The sequence below is a fragment of the Colias croceus genome, chromosome 6, assembly GCF_905220415.1.
Source record: "Colias croceus chromosome 6, ilColCroc2.1".
NCBI lineage: Eukaryota > Metazoa > Arthropoda > Insecta > Lepidoptera > Pieridae > Colias > Colias croceus.
The window spans coordinates 2846282-2868742 of record NC_059542.1 but is presented as its reverse complement, the minus strand read 5'-3'; the positions used below and the strand labels follow the sequence as shown (position 1 = coordinate 2868742).

General features: G+C 32.4%; 1 protein-coding gene across 1 annotated transcript in view; it reads left to right on the top strand.

Annotated features, from left to right (window-relative positions):
- Window positions 1–22461, top strand: part of LOC123692826 (protocadherin-like wing polarity protein stan) — a 136570-nt gene that overhangs the window by 88507 nt on the left and 25602 nt on the right. The window contains exons 3-19 of the mRNA XM_045637624.1: window positions 7863–9043; window positions 10965–11166; window positions 12025–12165; window positions 12892–13115; window positions 13777–13902; window positions 15428–15594; window positions 16258–16400; window positions 16716–16886; window positions 17259–17446; window positions 17814–18051; window positions 18304–18508; window positions 19350–19502; window positions 19776–19996; window positions 20301–20472; window positions 21080–21375; window positions 21611–21743; window positions 22083–22282. Of these exons, the coding sequence (XP_045493580.1) occupies window positions 7920–9043; window positions 10965–11166; window positions 12025–12165; window positions 12892–13115; window positions 13777–13902; window positions 15428–15594; window positions 16258–16400; window positions 16716–16886; window positions 17259–17446; window positions 17814–18051; window positions 18304–18508; window positions 19350–19502; window positions 19776–19996; window positions 20301–20472; window positions 21080–21375; window positions 21611–21743; window positions 22083–22282 (4104 nt within the window). The 5' untranslated portion in view covers window positions 7863–7919. The remainder of the gene's footprint in view (window positions 1–7862; window positions 9044–10964; window positions 11167–12024; window positions 12166–12891; window positions 13116–13776; window positions 13903–15427; window positions 15595–16257; window positions 16401–16715; window positions 16887–17258; window positions 17447–17813; window positions 18052–18303; window positions 18509–19349; window positions 19503–19775; window positions 19997–20300; window positions 20473–21079; window positions 21376–21610; window positions 21744–22082; window positions 22283–22461) is intronic.

Here is a 22461-nt window from a genome sequence, read left to right as displayed (position 1 = left end):
CTAACAAAAATAACCAAACCAAACACTCATGTAATTCCTAACAAAATACATTTTCATGTATTTTTACTTATAGTTCGTCATCTCTTAGCCTAGTTAGTGTATCAGACACGTCAAATAGCCATTCACACGTGCGCCGTCTACGTCTAGATAACGAAGCTCTCAGTTACACTCTTTTCTCCCTTTGCCGGCTGTTTTTATCCGAAACTTGTAGCGTTTACACTTGAATAGTACGTAGATATCTAAATGAATAGTAGCATGTATTATGGTTGTTATAGCAAGTGTTGTTGGTACTTTGATAGTTAATAGTTAAGCTTTTTCATGTTCATAATTATTCATAATTTAATTTCTGTCTGTTTAATTCTATTATTTGCTGTGAACCTTATTAAGTAATCAGCTTACAAATTATGAAATCTATTAAACAGAAATAAAATATATCAATAAAAATCATGCTATAATATGAAATTATTGTAGGTATTGTCACCGATCCTTGAAAAGTGAGAATCGGGTACATACACACCCACAAACATACATGTGAAGCTATAAAGCTTTTTAAAATAGCTTCTTCAGCCAATTGTTCCAAACTGTATAATGCATTGGAATGACCAGTGTTACATCATAACCACGGCTGTATTTGTCTTTGATATTACACCGCATTCGTCTCCATTAGTACCATGATTAGAGGTTTTATTTTTGTTTCTGGTCAGATTCGGATTCACCGTGAAGTGGATGAAATTGATATGGACATAAAAAGTAAATGAGCTTGGCGGTTGGAAGACGAATTACGTGATTATTTGTTTTTCGTGTTTGAATAAGATTGTTTTTCTTCACATAAAGTGGATTTGTTAACTCGTAACTTATATTATATTCGTCTTTTAAAAAGGTTATAAAGTACCTATCGTTTACAACCATCAATTATATTCAAAACATGCAAAGCTATAAAATATTCCATATTCCTTGGCGCAACAAAATTGCCGTAAACTTACAAAATTACCAGTTACAGTTTAACCTAGTTTAAAGTATTCAATGATTAAAACGCAGTACGGTTTCTAGAACAGAACATATTATAAAATTCCCTGTATCGAGTGTAATCATAGGACGGCGACCTCTAGCGGTCGATACGGCAATACTTTATAAATTCAAGTACTGAAGCCTGATGACTTTAATGGATCAAACATTCCCTGTTAACACGCTTTTATTACCCTCCATTGTATGTTAACGTAAATTAAGATCGTAATTTTCACTTGCCAAATATCAGATTTTTATCATGGTCGATGATGATGCAATAATTTAATAACATTATTATCTTGATCAAGATAATCTTACCAGTTAAAACGTATTTCGTAATTTTTCGATAATATGTAGGAAATATTTTTATTGTACCTTAATACTGTTTTAAAACACATTCTCCAAACTTCATATTTTTGTCTATTTTTGGTCTGCTTACACAGTTAGGAATTGTAAATTTACCTTCTTTCAGTACTGAAATTCTTCACTCACTATAAATTAAAACATAATATCACTATGTTGCAGCTATAATCATATTATATGATAGCTTGATTAAATCTTATAGCCCACCGTTATTATGAGCTTAATTGCTTGAGGTATTCTAAATTTGTTCATGTTTGATTAATTAGTCTACGCATTATTGACGCTTAATTGGAACCAGATTTCTCGTTTAATAACTTTATTAATATCGAATACTTGCAAAGTATTTATTAAATTTTATGTGCTGATCTGTTGATTTTTTTTATTATTAAGTATTTTTATTTATTGGATACATAATCATGTATTTATGCTGCAGCTTATGAAGTTATTCTGAATCTCGTAAAAAAGTTATGTTTATAAGTTGAATGTACTAAATGTAACAATTTCAAAGTACTTCTACCAATACTATAAAGAAAATGCCGTGAATAAACGTAAAATACTCTGCAAGAAAAACTTCCCAAGTCTCTAGACTCAGATAGGAACAGTGTGAGGCGTAAATCATTCAATAAAGCCTTCTACAGTATTCCCAAGGTCAATGACTTCGCAAACATTGCACTAACTCAATGTTTCACAGTTTGAACACTCCGTTTGTTCGTAAACTGTTTAAAAAGGAAATAGTTTCTTAACACCTGACGCAGTATTTTATTTTAATGTTGTTGACGAACTAAATATTCAGTTAGCGTTTAAATCTTGTAAATGTTTGGAACATATTAAAACTAGTACTGCATACCTATGTTTAAAACGAATACATTACGTCTTAAAGTAGTAATGCTTGCAACATTATTTATGATATAGATTATAGACTAGCCGTTTCCCGCGACTTCCATTTTGGCGTAATTTATAATGTGACCGCCTGCGGCTTCGCTCGCTGGGACTGTAGAGTTATTACCTTAAAACCGATATTATGTAAAGAACAAAAAGGTAGCATTTATTTATTTATCTGGGTACATCGGCATCGACAGATCGCGCATACATCATTCCTTAATAATAAATATAAAGTAAGAATATTCTAATGCTTTACCCTATTATAGATGTAGTATATTATAGAATGTAGTCAATGAGGATGTTTTATACAACTAAAGTAAGTATATTAATTCAATATTGCTTAATTCTAAAACGTGATGTGATATGATCTGTGCACTTTTCGTTTAGCATTTATAAACTTTAGATGTTATTCTGGTATACGAGGTACAAATACATACTGCCAAGATTGATAAATAAATCAGTTTTTGGTGGGATTCAATAAAACACAGCTCTACATTTCCAAACATAATATTAGGTTATGTTAACGCACTTATTATCACATTAATATTGTATGATGTTATGTTGTATAGAATTATAGCTTACATAACGAGCATTGAGAATATGCTTTGTTACTTTCAGATAGAAAATCGAGTTATTAATGATCGACGATGATGAACCTAAATACCAAATAATAACACAGGTATAATAAGTTTCAGAATATGAAATATGATATTGTAGTTCATGACGAGATAGATTTCATTGTTTAGTTAAGAATAATATATAATATACATCATACTTATATTGTATTACCTACCATACCTATAGTAGAGCCATTTTAATAGGCAACATTTGACAGTTCAACAAAATTCAACAACGTAACCTAGTAACGACGACATAGAATAACATGATATTTCGTTTTGTTAGAACTGCACATTTGCTTTACTTTTTTCAATTACGATTACATATTTATAATAATAATGACCGATACAAGTTATTTTTAGATTTCATTTTACTGATAAACCATCCTAAACATAATAAACAATTTCTGAATTGAAGAACTGACGTCGCTACAATTTTGTGTCAATAAACCTTTTTTCTTTTTAAATACTAGAGACGTTACTCTAAAAATCGAAATCTGACATCTAGAATCGAATGCATTGATTACTTGTGAATAAAAATCATCATAAATTAATAAATTCGATTGACAAATGTTTCAAATCCGTATCGATTAATACACTTTAATCGATGTTTTTAAGCAGGTTACCTCTCTTCGAAGATAAAATTGATAGACGTCAAATGTTGCCTATTAAATTGGCTCGACTATAATTGTCTATAATCTATATTATTAAGTACTGCAAAAATAATTTCTGTAGGTATATGCAATTTTAGTCCTTTGAGTAGGTATAGGTAGCAAGTAATCATGTAAACTTTCCCTTTTATGAAATTAGTAATGTTTGATTACACTGCTTTTCGCAGCACCATCAGAGAGCTTTATATAGTAATTTAGAAGTAATATAATATATTTGTAGTACGCAAAAACGATTCCATATTTACTCATAGATTTCTACAAATATTAATATTCGATACGAACTAGCCAGTTTTCTAGACGCAAAATAGGAGACAGAGCTTTACGACGATATTTCGTGCATCGAAAGCTCTCATAAAATATATTATTACAAAGTAAACTTTACGTCCCGCCTTCTCGGAAATGACGCTTGAGGAAACTAAAACATTGTATTTTCGTGCTATTTATGAAAAAGAATTGGTAACTGAAAGAAAAGAAGAAATTCAATTAATTTAAAGATTTTTGAATAATTACTTTAATATGACCTAGTAAGAATTTCACTTTCTATCATCTTTGTGTTTTGAAAAGTATTCTCCATACGTCTGTAGACTGCAACGAACAACTAAACTAATACAATTTTAACTGAACATTAGTTCAGTTTGGTACAGAAAATTTAAATTTATCTGTATACATATATGTGAGTAAATATGACATCAATGTGTTAAATAAGGAGTATTACATTATTTATGAAGTTATAAATTCCACTTATTATATCTTCTTGTGACTAATAAGCTGTCGGATTACAATTTAATACCGCGTACGATGTCGTTAACTTTCATGTTCATAAAAATATAGATATAAATTCTTATAAATTAGCAATAAAATATAACACGTCAATAAAGTTATAATAAGTCGAATTATTTATCATAATTTATCGTTCATATTATAACCGGTAACATTTCAATTCAAGTTTTTATAAAACAATACTTAATCATACGCAGTAATTAGTAAGCGATACAGATGTTATTAAAATTCCAATTCCAGTTGCACTGAACAAAATCGAACTCATATATTTATTGGCTTGAAACTATTAATAACTACCAGCTTCAGAGTAACACAGTATTGAAATTTAAACTTACTACGCATACAGGTTAAAATCAAGGAAAGTGTATAGTTGTAATGCAGTAAATCACGTAGAAAGATAAATGATCACAGTTTCGGGCCGCCAGGGTCCCTATTCATCAAGGGCTCACACCAAGTCGCAAATTTTACAAATGTGACCACATACGGAGCGTAAGATGCGTGTGATAGGAATTTTTATTAGTATGTAAAATACAATCTTGACTTGGGAAATAACTACACAAATAAATATAGTTACTACTTACTTAGACTTATTTACTGACTCAATCTAATTAAATATCTCTATATCTCTCATACATAAAGGACTACTACATTTAAAAAACTCAATAATACGCTAACTTCAGGCATGTCTGTCTTAAAATTGAACACAACAAACGACTATAATATTTTGTGCAAAACGGCGCAATGAAATGTATTATTTTAAGAGGAATACGCCGAAAATTTTTATTTATTCGTTGTTGTTGTACTGAGATATGGTATTGGAATTCTGAGCGTTACAACCTCTTTGTTTAAGTGGTATATAAATTATACGTCGCCATTTGTTATCTGTGCCTATTGTAATAGGCGGGAAAATGAACAATATATTATTGCTTTTAAGTTTTCAATACCTGGATTTTTTTTAAGAAATGTTGTTTAGTGTATTTTATTTTTTATTTTAGTCAGAATTATCTTGACAATTTAATTAATTTTGTTTTCATATGTGTTTTTACATTAATAACAGTGTTTTATGTATTAAAATCTAAGGTTATTCATTTATTCTCATCTAATATATAAAAATCAATGCCACTTTTCGTTGTAATTCCATAACTCGAGAACGGCTGAACCGATTTCGATAATTCTTTTTTTATTATATTCCTTGAAGTACGAGGATGGTTTTTATGTAGAGAAAACGTAAATATGTACCACGGGCGAAGCCGGGGCGGACCGCTAGTACTTTATAATTACATTTAAATATCATGAAAAGTTCAGGTGAGAAAATATATAATGCCTAAACAAATAATTTAATAATCTATTTAGATAATTTCAATCTCTATTATTTAGTTTCAGTTTAAAAGTTTTTTCGCCTCACATGTTTCATGTATAAATTGCTAGATTACCGCCCGCGGCTTCGCCCGCTATGTCTAAAACCTAATATCTAATATATAAAAATCAATGCCACTTTTCGTTGTAATTCCATAACTCGAGAACGGCTGAACCGATTTCGATAATTCTTTTTTTATTATATTCCTTGAAGTACGAGGATGGTTTTTATGTAGAGAAAACGTAAATATGTACCACGGGCGAAGCCGGGGCGGACCGCTAGTACTTTATAATTACATTTAAATATCATGAAAAGTTCAGGTGAGAAAATATATAATGCCTAAACAAATAATTTAATAATCTATTTAGATAATTTCAATCTCTATTATTTAGTTTCAGTTTAAAAGTTTTTTCGCCTCACATGTTTCATGTATAAATTGCTAGATTACCGCCCGCGGCTTCGCCCGCTATGTCTAAAACCTAATAAATTATATATTAAAACCTTCCTCTTGAATCACTCTATCTATTAAAAATACCGCATCAAAAACCGTTGCGTAGTTTTAAAGATTTATGCATACAAAGGGACATAGGGACAGAGAAAGCGACTATGTTTTATAGAGATAGGTACTATGTAGTGGTTTCATCTGAAAATAAAAATAAAACCATAGTTCTTTTAAATGTTTTTTTTTTTTACATAGGAATTGAAAATACAAAAAGCATAGATACCTACCGTTATTTAATATCTCAATACAATTTATAATTTAAACTTCCTTTGTGTCGTAATGTTTTAAGTTATAAAGGCTAAGCTTAGCTGCAATATTTAAATGTATTATCTTGTTACATTTAATCTCCGTTTTAACTAAATACAAAGAAGAAAATAGTTTCTTACGTACTTTATAGTTGTTTGTTTACTTTTCTTTTAAAGACCCGTCGCAAAAGGAAATTGAGTTTTTAAATATATCAACAAGAATGTAAGATTTTAAGAAATGTATGAAATAGAGATTCAAGAGTCTTCATTTTTTTAAATCTTTTTACATAGTTGATATGACTTTTAGAGACAAAAATTATTGACAACAAATATAAATAAACTCACTTAAGAAATAAAACACGACCAAAAAAAAAACGTTCGCTACTTCCATACTATCTATGAAAACCGTCTATCATTTAGGATTTCGTATCTTTATATCTGTCGTATAAATAAATGTCAAATGACCGGGCAATGGCGTAGATAGCAATCGAATCGGCAATTCCTGACACGTTTAATAGATAGCACCATTAGTGTTAGGCGCTATGGTGATGCCAATTTTTGTAATGGAAAAATCCCCTTTTCGACCGTGTTTTCGCTTGTGATCTGAATCTGAGTGTTGCGAATTTTTGAGGGTCATAAAAATTGTATGTGTAGGTAAGATGAAGACCTACATAACTAAGATGCGTAAAGAATAGGAATGTTAGGTGTATTGAGGATTTTGTTAATTCCAACATAACACATCGGCAATTTTCGATTTAGTATAATTTTTGTTTTAAATCGAAAATGCATGACTTTAGGAACTATGTAAATATTTACTTGCCTAAACACAAAACTTTTTAAGTAAATCAAGTTTTATCACTTTAATTACCTATTGTTACCCTAAATCAATTTCCCAAAGGGCATTATCGAAAGAGGATATTTTCGCTGTTATAATCCTTTTTCTCTTAAAGAACAATATTAAATTATTAGAAATAGCAACGTTAAATTCGCATCTATGATTTGATGATGTTGAATCATTTATCACTCAATGGGAGCTTATTTACCGAGCGCAAACACATGGTTCCCAACTCCCGCCAAAATTTCACCATACGCTACCAACGGTAATTATCACCCGCTATGAATTTAACACGAGATTATGTTTTGGCGCGCTAATCCTAGGATTGAATGCGATAAGACGACTTATTTATACGTAAAATTGTTATTACTGCTTATTTTGCAGCTTATACGGGATTAAGTTTTGAATTTTGCAAATTTCGAGATTTTCCATCGTTCTCTAAACATAAGCCATAAGCCATTGCTAATATAAACATCATAACCGTTAAACCAAAATAGCGTTTTGAATGGAAACATATTTATTTAATTGTTTCAGAAAGTTGTTTCTTACGGAACTATCATATTATTATTAAATGGTAACTAACGTAATCTCTCTGTTCGTTTCAGATGGGCCACCACATACGAAGAACGAGGCGTAGGTGTTGCAGGTGAACAAGCCTAGCAATGACGCGGTGGGCGCACGCGGTGTTGACGGCATTGCTGCTGTCAGCCGCCCGCGCCTACCTCATCCTTATTCCCGATACAGCTCCACCAGGCCACACCGTCATAGATGCCGCTGTCTACAAACTTGGCTCCGAACGAACGTACACCATCGATGTCCACCGCACCGCTAACTTCGTCCATCACATCCTACGAGTCAACCGGACAACTGGACTCGTTACCCTTCGCAAGCGGTTAAGATGTGACGGCGTACTTTACCCCAACCTCTTCACATTCTACGTCGACTCTACCTCCGAACGCATCAGAGATATAGACTACTATAGCTTGCCAATTAGAATCTTAATAGTAGGCGACGACTGCAGCAGGAGACGCGCTGACTTGTATGACATTGATTTCGATCGAGTCTACGATCAGGATGACTCTGCGATGCAGTATGAAGACGAGCACATTAGAGATAAAAGAGAAGTAATATATCACGAGAGTATAGACTGGAGATTATTAGAAGAAAATGAATTGGGCTCTAGTCAAATTAGTGTTCTGTCCACCGCCGATCCCTGGTCTAGCAATATGTTTGAAGATTACGTTGCTAGAAATAGAAGTAGGCGAAAACGATCTCTATTAGTACCCTTTGATATGTCTGTAGATATTAAGATTGCGGAGGCTAAGCAGTGGATATCAGAGACGTATGCGAGCTTCTCAATACCGACCACGGATAGATGGCAAGGGATATGCTTGAAGAAGTCACAGTTTGTGAATTCCTTGACGGCATTTTTGCCACGGACGGTTCAAAAAATGTGTAAAGTGCAATTTTTAGATGTTAGTGATCCAAGATTTGTTATAGAGAGTAGCCAAGGAGATTTGGTTGCAAGTAATGATGTGTGTATCCAAGAACCGATGTGGAAAGTCTCTGTATTATTTACATTCAATTGTGATCGAACAAATATTATTGACTCTGACCATCGACTGAAAATTGTGTATCACCACCAGGAGCTAAATGATACAGATATAGCGAGAAGAGTCAAAAGGGAATTGAGGAATCAATCTCCTTACTTCGAGCAGGCATTATATGTAGCATCAGTGGCTGAAGAACAGCCACCTGGTGTTATTGTTACAACTGTGAGAGCCCGGTAAGTTTTTCTATTTAATTCCTAGTATAAATAGATATTAAACTCGTTCAGAAATACCTACATCACAAGTTACATGGATCGATATGCCTTGACAGAAATAACGAATACGTTGGTGGTCTATAAATGTTTTATAAAGCTATTAATATACAATTGTCTCATGCATTTAAGTGACAAATTAACCAACTGTAGACAGACACCATTGCGCTATCCACTGAGTCATGAATGCCATGGAAATAGCACCTTCTGATCGTAAACCATCTGCCGCTTTAATTGACTTTAAGCTGGCTCGTTGGGCTTTTATGAAGTCATCTATTTTATGCGTTCCGGAAATAATGTCAACCGCGGACAATAGAGACGTGTTATAAAGCTGAAATATCTCAATTTACAACGGTGACGCGCTCTTTTGTGCGATGACTGGCGGATAAACAGCTCATTTGTTTATTCTAATATTCATGGTCTAGTTTTATTAGAAAGGGAAAGTACATAAAGCGTAATGTTGATGTAAAATTGTAGGTTGAAATGTGGAGAGAATTTAAATGGAAGACAAAAACTTAACAACTAGAATTTTATTATTTTAATTGAATTGAACTTTTACGTGTTCCACAAAAAATTAATACTCATTGTGGTAAACAGACGCTGTTAGCAATAACTTCTTCTGTTGTAATAATATTTAGAACTTTAAAAAAAGCAAAAAAAGTATCAAATACATTTCAAATCAATGTATAAATTGCTATGTTTATTACGTACTTATAAAATACTTAGTACTAAGTGATGGCATCTAATGATCGTATATAATAGACAAAGATCGAGCAATTTGTTTCATTTCCTCAATTTCACTACTGGATTTTACGGTATAAAGATTATACCGTTGCACATGTAATTAGAAGCGAGTGTGGTAATATCAACTTAATACCTGTAATCTCAATGTAATTTAAAGCCCATGACAGCTTCAGATGCGTGTAATGATTACGAGAAATGATTATTTTACTACAGATTAAACTACAAAAAGAATAGCGGTTGAATTGGGATATTTTCGAACGATTAAAAATTCAAAACCGCCGGCTATCTGTACTATTCGTACAAACAAAACTTCAGCGGAAACGAATTTTAAACGCATTGCACACAAACTACACTTACAGATAAATGTTCCGCTTTATATTGTGTTATTCTAGTTTATAAATTGTAAACAAAACATTCAATAAATGAATTATCTGATTCCTATATTTATGTGATTTGTAGGTAATAAGAAACTCGTTATTTTATTATTTTAAAATGGTAGTATACATTTTCAGAAAAAAAGCAAAATGAATAGGGTATGTGTTGCCAATCTCTAAATAATTGAGGATCGGTCTGGGATTATTGAAAGCAAAAGGGTTAGGGATTCGAATTTTTGGCTCACAAATAGTTCGTGAACTTTTATGTAGCATTTTCCATGATAGGTACTTTCCATGTTATCGTCGTTATATTCTATTGCTGACTCGCGAATACCTGTGTAAACAACGCAATTTACATACAATACATATATCGTTATAGGTCTTTTGAGAGAGAAGAAAAGATAGATTTTACAAATGCATACAAAATACAATGTTTCACGACGTTTTTTTTTATGTTCTAAGTATTGTTAAGTTTAATTTTATTTTATGAAATAGTCTCGAAGTGATTTAATCACAATCAAATACCTATTCTAAAACGCAGTTCTATAAAGTAACAATACAGACTATAGCCACGTAAGTAAGAATGTATAACAAAATACCGAAAATAACTAAAATAAACCTAGGCACTCTCCGTTTTGAGTGTGTGTATAGATCTTAGATGACACAATTTAACGCTCTATATTTATGATCGGATATAAATAGGCCTAAATTTATGTTTCCACCAAATAAATTAATTAGGCTTCTAAAATTCTATCCATAATCAACAGCGATCCAGAAAACAGTCCAGTCACGTACTCCATGTCAAGCCTGCTGGATTCGCGTTCAGCGGGCATGTTCGCAGTGGACACCCGAACTGGGGTGGTCACCACGCAAGCCAGGCTAGATAGGGAGAGGCTAGACGTGCACTACTTTAGAGTGGTGGCGCAGGACGATACGTTCCCACCGAGGAGTGGTACTACCACTTTACAGGTTGGTGGTTCTGTTAAAAAGGAGTTTTAAGATGTTATGTGTAATGGTTCGTTTTTTTAATTGAATAACTTTGCAGAAATATAAATAATAAGTAAAGTAAAAATAACATGTCAAAGTATATAATCTAAAATTTAGGTATATTTAAGCCTTAGTTAAAAAAAATTGGTTGCCTGTAAAGTCAGTATACGGCTATGATATATAAAAGAGCTAGATACGTTACCCGCTCTCTATTTTGGCAAGAAAAAACTCAGGTAAGTGCCCGAGTTTCACTTAGTCACGCACCATTCAGCGTCGTGGCTGGACGTTCTTTTTGTATTTTAATCGGCAGTTGTTATTACGAAGTACATGAGTGAGACATGTATTATGTCTCGTGCGTGAGAGTGAAAGAGAGAACAACTGTATTGGTGATAATGCGTTAGTAAGTAGGTATGTATTAATTACGCTGTTTTTTAGTGCAATGATGTTGGCGTATGCCGCGTCTACTAGTGTAATAGGTCATTGGTATACGGGCGAAAGTTTTACGTGACAACGACTTTTTATGTCTGTCTCTCTCGCTTTTAGGCGGGCTAACCATGCCCGCGTGCCTCTTTCGGTGACTCATCGTAACGTTACCGAGCGTTACACTTTTTCATAAGTGACTCCCAGCCGCAACCTAATTTAAGACGTTGTCACGTCAATATAAAGATTGATTTAATTATTGTATATAATGCAAAGTTCTTACCATATTGAAATTTGAAAGTATGGTTAATTATTAACCATACTTTCAATGTTATTATGCTTTATAATTGTGGTATATTCATTACCAAATTTTTTATTTCGAATCTTAAAATATACTTAACATTATTTTTCTTAATTCAGATTAACGTATTGGATTGCAACGACCACTCGCCAGTGTTTGAAATGCAGCAATATGAAGCATCCGTGAGAGAAGGGGCCAGTCCTGGAACTACTGTCCTTACCTTGAAAGCTACCGACCAAGATATCGGCAAAAACTCAGAGGTAAATAAAAATACACTTACACAAAACTTTAATCTATACTAATATTATAAAGCTGACTGTTTGTTTGTTTGAACGCGCTAATCTCAGGAACTACTGGTCCGATTTAAAAAATGCGTTCGGCGTTAGATAGCCCATTTACCGAAGAAAGAAGCGGAGCAATGCGGATAAAACCGCGGGGCACAGCTAGTTACATATAAAAATGATAACGGTAAAATAAATAAATTAATATAAATTTTTAAAATTGGTTCCATAAATTAATCCCATTGCAGTTCAATTTGATAAAATTCCACTTACAATTACTGAGCAATTTAATTAACAAAACAATTTTCATATATTTTACTGGTAAATGCAGTCATTATATAAAGAGTAATTTTGTTTGTACAAATATATTCACGAAAATTTATGTTTTTCAATTAACTAAAATAAACCTTTGCGTATCCGTAGAATAAATATTATCATTATAATCCTGCTTCTGATTTCCTATATTAATAAATGTTCAGTTAAGTGGAAAAATAATTGAAATTTGAAAAATAGAATATTTGCTAACCTTATTTTATATTTTATTAAAATTATTACCTTGTTTAATATGGTAAGGGTATGGTATGGTAAGTGTACCATGACAATTTAAATCCACTCTATACGACTATGCTTTAAGCAAAAATATAGTGTTAGGTGTTATTCGTATTCTTCAAATAAAATAAACTAAAATAAAATAAATTTTCACAGGTGGAATACTCAATAGATTCCGTAACAGCCGACATTTTGAACCCCGAAGACAATGATTCCATAGATACAAAAGAAATAGACGCTCAAGACATATTCCGAGTAGATGGTCGAAGTGGCGCCTTACTAACCAGAGCATCTTTGGATAGAGAAAAAGTTTCTAGATATACTGTGGTTGTTAAAGCCACGGATCAGGCTAGCCCAGTGGCTGATAGGTTATCTAGCAGGTAAGAAAAGTGAAAGATTAAAAATAAATTTAAAAAATTTCATCGTGATCATGTGTTTTTCCTAATTAATGATATATCTTATTTTGTAAATGTATGTGAATCTCTCTTGAGGACGGTAAATTGTGCGCATCAATATCATCTATGATAAATCTAATAGATGTTGACCTTATGTGTCTTAATGGATTGATACTTTTTGATATATCTCCAACTGGGAATCGAACTCAGAACTTGTTAGGAGCAACTAATAAAGATGACAGACTTCTTGTTCTAACAAACAACAAAAAATGGAAATAGACAATTTGTTTTAAACGATATATACCATAAAACTAAGAACTAGCAAATATTTCGGTCAACGCGTTGGCAAAGCTTTCTGCTAACGCTGCCAGTATTTTGGGCTTTCTCCCTTGTTATGTTTTATTATAACAATTTATTTATTTATTACAACATTTATAAAATATATTGGAATTGCATTTAGTGATAGAGTTTAGATTTCAAAGTCGAAATTTCACTGAATAGCATGAAATACGATAAAAAGCTATCGTGTATAGCCATTGTAGAGCACTTTTATTTTATATTTATTTCGATACAAGAAATATATTTTTATTAGTATAAAATTAAATCTTTTTTAACAATTCTCATTACAATTTGACTTTTATTTCAGTGCAACAATCCACGTGAATATTTTAGACGACAATGACAACTACCCACAGTTTAGCGAAAAAACATACACCGTCACTGTGGATGAAGACATCAGTGTCGCTGACAACCCTATTGTTGCGAGAATCAAGTAAGTTTTTAGTAAATTTTATTTATGGACAGAAATATTTTATTCGTTGCATTGCATGAATTACATTTTAAGTGTAATGTCGTATTATAAAATTACTCTATAAAAATTTATCCTTACAATACATTAACTTATTAATTGTCCAATTACGCATTTTTACTTCCATTACCTATTATTGAAATAAGCTAGATTTGGATTCGTTCAATAAACCTCTTTCTACATCAAGCGACAAGACCGTCAATTTATTCCAAACTGGCTCCATACAAATATATAATTTGCGTCAAGCTTTAATCTAAAACAGATCATAAATTACAGTATCTATTCAATACGCCGTATATTTTTCATAACGATTCCCGTTTCACCCACTTATCTTTGAAAAGAGGTACTTTAATAGAAGTCGCGAATAAAACACAAATAGAAAATTATTTATATTGGAGTCTCCAATAGCAGACGGCGGAACACCCGCGGCGGGTCTGCGAATTTATAACTCTACAGCGATTCGTTATTTACGGATATTGTATTTCCCTCTAGCTTTAAAGTGAGTTACTTATGTTTGAATGCTACCGATGTTTTTAACATTCACAGTTTTCTTGTTATTTTAAATTCGCTTGGTCTTTTCAATGTAAAATTGGTAGGATGAACTTCCGCTCTCGTTTACTATTGCAACTTAATTATTTAATTAAAGATAGAGATAAGATTAAGTTTTATTTATGAAGACTTTTTCGTATTAAATATGCAAGATTTAAATCCGATTGTAATGAATATAAACATTGGAAACACCTTCTTTACAAAAGCTCGTATTATATACCTACTAAAATCAAACTATACTAGGTACCTACATTATTCGATATCAAAGAAAACTAGCTGATCTGTAAAGTGTTATTTTGAAGTTAATCCAATAAGTTAACTTTGGAAAGAAGTTTCAAAATAAAATTGTATTGCACAATGACAGCTGTCTGAAAATGTTCCCCGAACTATCCAGGAAGCAACGAAATTCGCAAAACTTAGGAAATACTCTGCAATAACTTTATACTTGATAGCTGCTGGAATTTAGCTAACAATAACATGTGCGTACATTTTACGACCTTAACATTAACTTGCATGATACTCTTAACTATAATAACCGTGCTCTATATTTTATTAAATTATACCCATAATCGGAACAACGCAGCCCAAGAAGTTTTTCAATTTTAATGCTTTATAAATGAAAAAAAAAAGGAATGGAAACAAATCGATCGTGAAACGAGCTTTTGCCATACCTTGGCAACATAGCAGTTTAACCAGCATAGTACATGTCCTTTATTTTTATGGTTGCCAGGAAGAGAATGCTTTAAGCAATAAGGCCGTAAGCAATAACTTACCATGTTTATGTTTTTCATGTTAAATTATATGTTTTATTACTGGTACTGTACAATAAAGTGTCATAAATAAATACCCATGAAAAAACTAGTAATCGATTTCTTATGTTCTTCGGTTTTACGTACCTATTTTTTTTACATGACCTTAATTATTTATTTCCAATCCATAGAGCAAAAGACTACGACATAGGCGCGAACGCAGCTATCCGCTATGCCATTATTGGCGGGAACACACAAATGCAGTTCTCTATAGACAGTCTGAGTGGGGATGTGTCGCTTGTCAAACCCCTTGACTACGAACAAGTCAGGAGCTACCGACTCGTGATTAGAGCTCAAGGTTTGTTGTTTTATATGTATGTCTGTTTCTTTGTGACACCAAAAATGATGTGATGTATTTTTATGAATGTGAAGAAATAGAGAAACAAAGCTTTGTAGTTTAACATAATATAGTACAGTCTATAAACTTCAATGTGTGTGTGTGAGCTATCGCATTATGTTGCCATGCGAACGAAACCACGGGTAGAACGCTAGTATGTAGATTGTAGATAATAAAGTTTTAAAGCTTCTGCGATTTAAGACTTCTGAAAGGCTCTGAAAGTTAATTAAAAATATTGAATACGAATTTTTATCTATATTAATTGACTTTGATCAAACTCTGAGCTTTATTAACTTTCATTATTTTCTGATGAACTTTATTCCTTTCAAATTAAACACTTTACATAACCTATTTAAATTGAACTTTCAAGTTTCATTAATTTAGTAAAACAAAACTACGTTAAACAATTAAAATACTCAAGTTTTTGAAGTGAAACTTCTTTAGGCACGTTGAGAGTAAAATTTCAAGATCGCATCCTGGCAATACTGTCACGTCATGGAGTAAGGCGACGATTTTGATATCTTTGAATCTTGCCAAAGAAGTTTCACTTCTGACACGTGTGCTCGGCAGACGCCCTTTTTATCTATTCATCTATCTTCAATACTTATTTTGCGAATATTACAGACGGTGGAAGTCCCTCCAGGTCGAACACTACACAGCTTCTCGTCAATGTTAAGGATGTGAACGATAACTCGCCGAGATTCTATACTTCGCTTTTCCAGGAGTCAGTTAGCGAGAGTGTGCCTGTTGGTTATAGTATTGTTAGGGTAAGGATCAGAATATTGGTATTAAATTTATTTTTCGATATGGGTAATTTTTCTGTGATATAATATCAGGGTTTTTTTTTATATTTTAAAATGTTATACTCACTCACTCACTCCTTTTTGATTATTTTAATGCAATAATAATTATGGATTTGGCTACGCTATAATACGTTTTTATGAGCGTTTTTTTATATATTTTATTTGACAATGATACGCCTCTCAATTAATATTGAGAAAAGTTCAAGTACAACTGCATTCTTTGAAACACAATCAAAATATCAAACACCCTTTTGAAAATATTAATAATCTACTTCTCAGGTACAAGCCTACGACGCGGATGAGGGTGTGAACGCCGAACTAACATACAACTTGAGCGATAAGGAATATAACGGTAACACTGAGCTGCCGATCACTATCGACCCGAGATCCGGGTGGGTTTACACCTCGGGGACTTTGGATAGAGAAGTGCAGTCTAAATATCAGCTACAAGTAAGTTAGATACGGGTCTTCTTTCGATTCGAATTCTTTCATTCTTTTTATTTATTTGAAAGAGATAATCATTTTGGTTTTAGAAAATTACTCTTTAAAATTTGCTACATTACCTTTTTTCCATAAATAATTATTATGCGTGAAATATGTAAACTATTTAGGGACTTTCGATTAAGAGCTTTCAGTTTTTCTATTATTCCAACTCTATGAAATTCTATAAAATCTTAGCCTATAACTACTAATTTACATTAAAAAATAAACAGGTTCAGCTCAACAACACAATATAAAATTATTATAATAAAAAGTATATGAAATACAAATACATATATTCCATTCACTCCACTTTAAACAAAGAAAACTAACAACTCACAGGTAACAGCAACAGACAACGGCACACCACCTCGATCAGCTACAGCATCCGTAGTAGTGGTCGTACAAGATGTCAATGATAATGACCCAGTATTTGCGCCCGCACAGTATGATGTGGAACTTGCTGAAGATGAACCGCCTGGCACTCCGGTGGTTACTGTAACTGCTACTGATGCTGATGAGGATAATCGGTAAGTTGGAATTATAATTATTTAAAAGAAAGGAAAACTAGATTATTGATAGACAGATCAAGCTATAAGTATGGAAAAATAAGAGAATAACTATCGTCAGAATATAGTAAATAGGTACATAAACCTAAGTATTGATGTGAATTTCGATTGTTGATAATAAACATTATAGAAAAGAAATGATCAAGTAGTGAATATATTATGGAAAATGAATTATTATTTTAAGAAACAGTGTTTAATTCATTCATTTGAATTATTATGAATTGAACAGTGTTCAAAAGTAGTCATTTAAAGGGTACCTAGTTCAAACGACTATTTACCTGAAAACATTCATAATGAAAAGATTTTAAACTAAGTAACATTTTATCAGGTTACATTACGAGATAACAGGCGGCAATACGCGCGGCCGTTTCTCCATAACATCACAAAATGGCCGCGGTCTCATCACAGTGGCTCAACCACTTGACTTCAAACAGGAAAGGCGATATGTCCTTACAGTCACTGCTACTGATTCTGGAGGAAGATCCGATACAGCCATGGTTCATATTAATATAACTGATGCTAATAATTACGCGCCTGTTTTTGAAAACGCTCCGTATACCGCTTCAGTAAGTTGGAAAGAACCGTTAATTTATGGTTCTTCACATATTATTCGTAAATTCATAAATTCCTAGAGATACATAGACATAGATAAAATTGGATACTTGAAATATTTACATCATAACTCTTATGTTAATCTTACCATTGGCGCAAATATTAAATATCATTGGTCTCAGCTAAGACCCTTTTGGAACACCTAATAAAAAATAGGTACTATCGAATCGCTTATTGATAAATATGTAAATAAATTAATTTTCCAGGTATTTGAAGATGCTCCAGTAGGTACAACAGTTCTTGTAGTGTCAGCAACAGACAGTGATGTGGGAGTAAATGCCCAAATAACATATACATTAACTTCAGAAATATCTAACGAAGCTGTAGCGCATCATGAACAGGAATTCCTTATAAATCCACAAACTGGTGCTATTACTACTAATAAATTGCTGGATAGAGAAACTATGAGTGGTGAGTTAACATTTATTTTTGTATAAGTATAAAAATTCCAAACAACGAAATACCTTAAAAATAATAAAAAGTAGACAAAATCTAATTATAATAATAATACGTGAAGCGGGTATTCAACATTAAAATCTAAAATTTATTTTATTTTTGTCTAAATCTATTTTATTTTTAACTAAAATTATATATAGGTACAGGATTAAATTCAAAAAATCCTAAAGATTCGATTCGATTTTTCTTTCCGGACCATTTCTACAAAATGATTACGTATTGAGCTTGCATTCAAAGCACGTATCTTTAAACACAAAGGCCCGGTCCATATAAAGATGTTTTATCGTTCGATCTCAACTCACACTCGGTTGGAATGCGTTTATCGCGGAAATTGGATCGAATAAAAGTCAATTCACATACATTTCATCCTTAAATCTATATTTTATAGATTCTTACTACCTATTTCAAATGTTACCAAATAATGTACATATTATTTTAAGATAACTAATAGGAATGAAACGTAAAAGTTCTATATCTAGTTTGTGTTGATTATTATTAATTTTTACTGAAGATGATGATGATAATGATGTTTGCACTTTTTTGCACTCCAAGATATACATGAAAAAATAATCGATAGTATTTTCTAGTATTTGATTTTACGCGAGTATTATACATTTAGAAATTAAAGATTTTTTAACGGATTTTAAACGCGATCTCAGTCTCCCCGTGACCACGCTCGCTCTAAAGTTTTCGAAACGTCGGGAAAATAATATAATGAATAAATTGCGTTTAAAATCATTAAAAAAAGTCTTTAATTTCTAAAATAATCGATTTCTAAATAAAATCTGATTTACAGGATATTTACTAACGGTAACAGCAAGAGATGGTGGAGTACCGGCATTATCTGATACTACTGATGTGGAAATTTCTGTTGTTGATGTTAATGACAATGAGCCTGTGTTTAAACAACAGCTGTATACAGCCACTATAATGGAAGATGCTTTAGTTGGTAAGTTTATCTTTCAGAATTAATATTTCTTGTACTTTTGTATTTGTGTGTATATAGTCTACATGTTTTGTGGTATTATAATATGTAAGTTTTAAACTTATGAAGGCATTCAAATAAGACTGTCTTCTAGGAGAATTGGTTTTGATTTTAATCTAGTCTTGTGTATTCTGTATTTACTGTGTAGCTATAGGAACAGTGTTATACCAATATCATTACTATCAGGGTTTTATGATACAAAAACCAAATTAATAAAACTATTCTACCATTTTCCAGGTACCTCAGTAACTCAAGTGGCTGCAACAGACGCGGACGTAGGTCTCAACGGTCGGGTGCACTATGAACTAGATCCAAAAGATCGGGAAGAAGGATCATTTGTTATAGATCCAGCGTCTGGAGTTATTAGAACTAATAAGGCATTGGATCGCGAATCGGTAGCGACTTATGATTTGAAAGCGCTGGCTGTTGATGGAGGTTCACCTCCGCAGAGTTCTACTGTAAGTGTTAGATAAAGTTAATAAGAAATTCTTCATCAATTCTACATATACATTGATTATAATATATACTTCAGAACATTTCGAATTCCCTTTTCTATAGATAAATATTTCCTTGCCACATTATTTCTCCAAAATGCCAAATGACTTGATTAATTAGTTTTAAACGAAAAATTAAAGTAAGTAAACTGTATATCCAAAAACTACAAAAATATCACAATTTCTATAATAATTCCCGACTTGACTAACTCTTCCTACATCATTCATTATCCTACCAATATTTAAATCTAATATAATTTTTTAACAGGTAATAGTCCACATAAAAATCGAGGACATAAACGATTCTCCGCCAGTATTTTCAAGCGATTGTCTCACATTCTACATCCCAGAGAACAGTCCGATCGGCACCACTGTGGGAGAGATATATGCTAATGATCCGGATGAAGGCGCTAATGCTGTTGTGCATTATTCTATTAAAGGTTAGATTTGATATTTTTTAGTCTTTTATTTTGTAATATAAGTTTTTTAGGCTATTTTGTCATTTTTCAAAGCCATAGGGTCACTGTTTAGCCCTGGTAAATGAAATACTACAGGCGTCAAAATCTAAAGCAGTTAGTTGTATATTTCTGTTCAGTCTCCTTATTGGTAAAAATTATAGATTGCGAGTGACATTTTCATTTAAAATATATTTTTTTCTGACATTACTAGCTTGGTTTGATCAAATATCTATATAACGTTATCTTTTATGGTACCTATACTTATAGTGTTATACTATCTGTGCCTATACATGATATAATGATGAATGCTTACCACAATCCATACTAATATTATAAATGCGAAAGTAACTCTGTCTGTCTGTCTGTCTGTTACTCAATCACGCCTAAACTACTGAACCAATTTTCATGAAATTTGGTATGGAGATATTTCGATACCCGAGAAAGGACATAGGCTACTTTTTATCCCGGGAAAATGACGCAATCCCGGAAATCCCACGGGAACGGGAAATATACGGGTTTTTCTTTGACTGCGCGGGCGAAGCCGCAGGCGGAAACCTAGTACCAAATATTTTCTATCATTTTCTTCCAGGCGGAGACGATTCAAACAGCTTCTCTCTTGAAACACGGCAAGGTTCAGACAAAGCAGAACTAGTGACAATGGTAGATTTGGACTATGAGAGTCCTCGGAAGAAATACGAACTCGTGATTCGAGCAGCAAGTCCGCCATTGTGGAATGACGTCAGAATAGAAATAATGGTCACAGATGTGAATGATAATGCGCCCATGATGAAGGATTTCCAAGTGATCTTCAATAATTATAAGGATTGCTTTCCTGTGGGACCGTTTGGACGCGTTCCGGCTTATGATGCTGATGTTTCGGATAAGGTTTGTGAGAATTATTTGACAGAATTTTGTTTTCAAGAAAATAGACAAAAATTACAGTATGGATAAAAATATGTTTGGTTAGATTTTGTTTGGGCTTACTGTTTGGGAAAGAAATGCAGAACGTATGTATGATAGTGGAATGATGATTATAAAAAAATTGGAACGAATGTTTAAACATTAATGTAGATAATGCAAATTATAGTACATTTCTTAAAAAAAATATTCCTATTTTCAGCTACAATATCGCATATTATCAGGAAATAACGCGAATCTGGTTCTATTGAACGAAACTTCCGGTTCGATGACGCTCTCACCACAGCTGAATACTAATGTACAGAAATTGGCTACTATGGAAATCTCGGTCACAGGTAAAAACCGCAATATTACTTTTATTTCGAATTAAAATAATAATTGAAATTACCTTGCTTACGTGAGGGAGACCTTTTTCTAGCAGTGGACGTCCCACGGCTGAAACGTATGAACGAATATTAAATTGCCCCAATTATCAACCGTTATTTAATCTTAATTTTGATCGTATTACAAAACATTGCTAATAATTAAATATTAAAATAAAAACATTTGTTAATGGAAATATTATAGATTAAATATGCTAAGATACAACCTTGATATAACATAATAATTTGCCACATTTGATAAACTTTTTCCCCACACAAAAAAAAAATATTCTGACAACCGTATTATTTCAGATGGAGTAAACGAAGTGAAAGCAATGATGCAACTGCTAGTCCGACTCATAACAGAAGACATGTTGTTTAACTCCATCACAGTGCGTTTAAACGACATGACGGCTGAGAGATTCCTGTCTCCACTACTGGGCTTCTTTATAGATGGACTTGCAGCTATTATACCTTGTCCTAAGGAGAATATTTATATATTTAGTATACAGGTAGGTTTAAAATAGATTTATTGGTGTAAGGATTAGTTTAAGGATTATTGTCAGAAGTTTTATTTACATCCACAATTAGAAATTCCAGTAAATTTGCCATTTTATTTAAATATTGGTTTACTTCAAAGTCTTTCCCATTTTTTTCTTTGATCTTCTGTAATCATCGATCATTAATTAAT